Source organism: Acartia tonsa, chromosome 2, assembly GCF_053477335.1.
Source record: "Acartia tonsa isolate MP-2025a chromosome 2, ASM5347733v1, whole genome shotgun sequence".
In the NCBI taxonomy this organism is placed as follows: domain Eukaryota; kingdom Metazoa; phylum Arthropoda; class Copepoda; order Calanoida; family Acartiidae; genus Acartia; species Acartia tonsa.
In genome coordinates, this window is record NC_137261.1 from 43,134,412 (window position 1) to 43,137,881 (window position 3,470).

General features: G+C 29.3%; 1 protein-coding gene across 1 annotated transcript in view; it reads left to right on the forward strand.

Annotated features, from left to right (window-relative positions):
• The first annotated feature begins 880 nt into the window (after positions 1–880).
• LOC145312566 (uncharacterized) overlaps positions 881–3,470 on the forward strand; it is a 105,257-nt gene continuing 102,667 nt past the window's right edge. Inside the window, exons 1-2 of the mRNA XM_080151822.1 lie at positions 881–892; positions 1,033–1,103. Of these exons, the coding sequence (XP_080007948.1) occupies positions 881–892; positions 1,033–1,103 (83 nt within the window). The remainder of the gene's footprint in view (positions 893–1,032; positions 1,104–3,470) is intronic.

Genomic DNA, 3,470 nt, shown 5'->3' on the forward strand with positions numbered 1-3,470 from the left:
AAGCCTGTCTGCTACTGAATTAAACATTTTTAATTACTTATTATTAATTTTATTTTATATATGTTAAAAAAGGGCACTTTAGCCAACCAACATATGAAAATGATGAGCTAACATTTCATTGAGAAAAGTTCCTTAGTTTATGAGGAATAAAAGTTGTGATAGCCTATTTATTATTGAATTTTTTTTTTATATTTATGGGGGGAAATGAAAGGGGTCAATGACAGTATGACAAAAAATCATGTTGATGTAATAACTACACAAAAATATTTTTATATATAAGCTACAAATATAATTTTGTTGAATCCAGGACCCACCATATCAAACTTATACAATTATTCTTATTTCTAAAAAAGTTGTCTAAGCTCCTTTTCTCTTTTTCAATAATTTATTTAACAAGGATGATAACATTCAAGTTATCTTTTAAACAATGCTTTGAATGAAAAATTTTCATAATAATCTCTTAACTAGTTGAATTTTACAGAACATTTACAAATCTGCTTTTAACAAATGCTATGCTTTAAATATCTAAGAGATAGAAGAAGGTTTTTTAAACAATTCTCTTTGGTTATAACAGAATATAGAATAGCTCTCATCATTTTGAATAATTTATATAAAAATATTCTTTTCAGAATTATAATCACCCATAATTAATTATAATTCTTTGGTTAGAAAGAAATGAATATGCAAAATGAACAATTAAGTCCATAGAAATGGTAGCTAACAAACCCAAAACCTCTCTTATGACAAAGATAAAAAAAGTTTAATTTAGAGCAAGACCTCTTTTGGGATTTTGTTTACTTTCCCTCCCTCCCTCCTGATATATCAACTTCTGTTAGAGCTAGAAAACTTAAACTTTGTGTTTAGTCACTTAAAAAAAAATATGACAGTCAGGGTAATTTGTTACATTTAGCAATCAATGTTTTGGGGTACTTTTTGACTTATACTGCATTCATTTATCTACTTTTGAAGCTAAAAGAACATTTTTTTAAAATTTAATCATCTTTATATCTAACAATATACACAATACTGAAGGGAGGAAATGTGTCAACTGTCCTTTGGTACAGAGGAGAACACCCTGAACCTATTTACACCTACGATGCCAGGTAAGAGGAAATATTTATATTTATATGTATTCAAAGCGCTATCATCCTCCAATCTTTGCGTATAAGAGCATAAATTGTTATTGTATAGAGGCCACTTAGAATCCAAATATATCTGAACACATGCATAAAGATTAAGGAATTATCTGCGGCATTTTTAGTGTTAAAGCACAATTATCCACAAATGTGTGCGCATAATACTAAAAGCATAACTTGTAGTTTAAATACTTTGAAAGAACATAGTACAATTATATTTAAGTGAAATATTCTAAGGTTACTCAAGAGACGAAATTTTATATGCATTCAATTCATGATATTATGTCTGTTTTAAAATCCTAAAAAATCTTTGAAAATAAATTCAAATAGCACCTCTATAATTCCAAATGTCCGTTAGTTTGTCAATGTTGGTATTGCAAATCTTTTTTGTATTAGTTGCTTTTTTAAATAGATTACTGCATTTTTTGTGAAGATTGTCTGTGATGCATCCTCTATACTTTCTTTTTTATTGTTGCGCTACTTATAAACATAATTATCCTTGTTTTGGTGAAAAGGAAAATCTTTTTATAAAATCTGGCAAATTTTGAAATTCTAATTTGTTGTTGTTATAGTGTGGAAGTGTTAAAGGATTATGAATATGAATCAAGTTAGAAAACTATTGTGTGCGAGTTCAATGCATGCAGGGGTGTGGGGATATGTAAATTGAGTATTAATCAATCTTTCCGACTAATATTCTTATCGATTAGTCGTTCATTTCCTTCAAAGTGCATATTGAGCACTACATAAAAAAACTATTTAAAAAAGAATAATGAAAATGAATCCGTCTTTTTTTTCCATGCCTAATTCTTACGGGGATACCTAACCTTCTGTGGCTACCCCAGTGCCCAATTTAACCTAACCTGATCTAAAGAAACAAATGAACAAACGAAAAACTGGCCACTAAAAAATGTTCTGAAGATCCCTAAGTTAAAGACAATTTTCCCTTATTTTACTATTGGTGTAATGCGCCTAAGATAGCAGCAGAAGACATATATACTTTTTACTTTGATTGATTTTTTATGACATAGCTGAAAATTAATCTACAAGTTCAAATTAAAAAAAAATCATCTTAATAAAGAATAAAGTTGTCCCTCCATCCCAGAGTGCATGTGAGCTACCTGGCGGGATATGCAAAAAGTTTTAAGAGGGGGGGGGGGGGGGTAAACCTTTGAACCCCATTCTAAATTATACATACCACCCTTTGTCACCTCCCGGAAATAAATGTAAATTTAGAGAACAGACACTGTAGCTATAGATCAATAAAGGCAGAGTAAAGATAATTTAAATGCGCTGTAAAAAATCATGTATTGACTTTATAACTACAGCTTTACAAAGGATCTTTGGAGTATAGATCTTATGGGATTAGACGACAAGTTAGCTCACATCCCTATATAATTATGCTACACAATTTCAATCCCAATCAAAATTTGATAACAGTCTTTAAGCCGACAAATGAGAGAAATTTGGACCAATATATTTTTTTTATTATATGTATTATCTCTTTAATAATTAGTTATTTTTTCGCAAATATTTTAAATCTGAGTTTTGAGCAACGCTACTTTGCATAAAGTTTGCATCGGATTGCATGCCTCTAAACTTTTTGTGGCGATTCCTGAAACTATTAAACACATTTTTATCACAATAGAATTTAATCTTAAATACTTTTGTAACAGGAATGTAATGTTACAAATGAAAAATAGCATAAAACCTTCTCTTTTATCAAATTAACCTACATACATAGTCACAGATAATCCCTTTAAATCATTTAGCATTTCAAACAAGAATAATTTGGACTATATGAGGGGTAGCAATGACATCAACAAAACAAAAAATGATCTTCGTAATTTTAAAAATAAAATGCTGAAATGATAATCTTGACAGGTATATTAATAAATCAATAGATTTGTTTCTGCTTAGATTTTTAAAAATCGTCAATAAATAAGGAAGCTACATATTTTCTAAATAAGTTGTAAGATCAAAGGTACTCTACTCTACTAAAATGTATGTATGTCCATTAACTCTTCTGCTTTTATGAAATGAAGGAAGGTCCACTACCTATAAAAAAAAACTTTTCTTGTGTTGAATATTAAAAATGTATCCAACTGTTTTTCTTGGGAAAAAGTTGCTGTTTTTCTGCAGGAGGAAAAATAGACAGTTTCTTTTTTATTTAAATGACCCATTTCATTTTTTGAAAGTAGCGCCGCGACTCTGTATAAAAAAAAATCCGTACATCCGACATGTCGTCGATTAAATTCGTAATGAATACTGTTAGTTTGTCCACTGTAACTTCATAGTTTTCTCATATTTTCTAATATCTTGCTGTATTACAGTTTA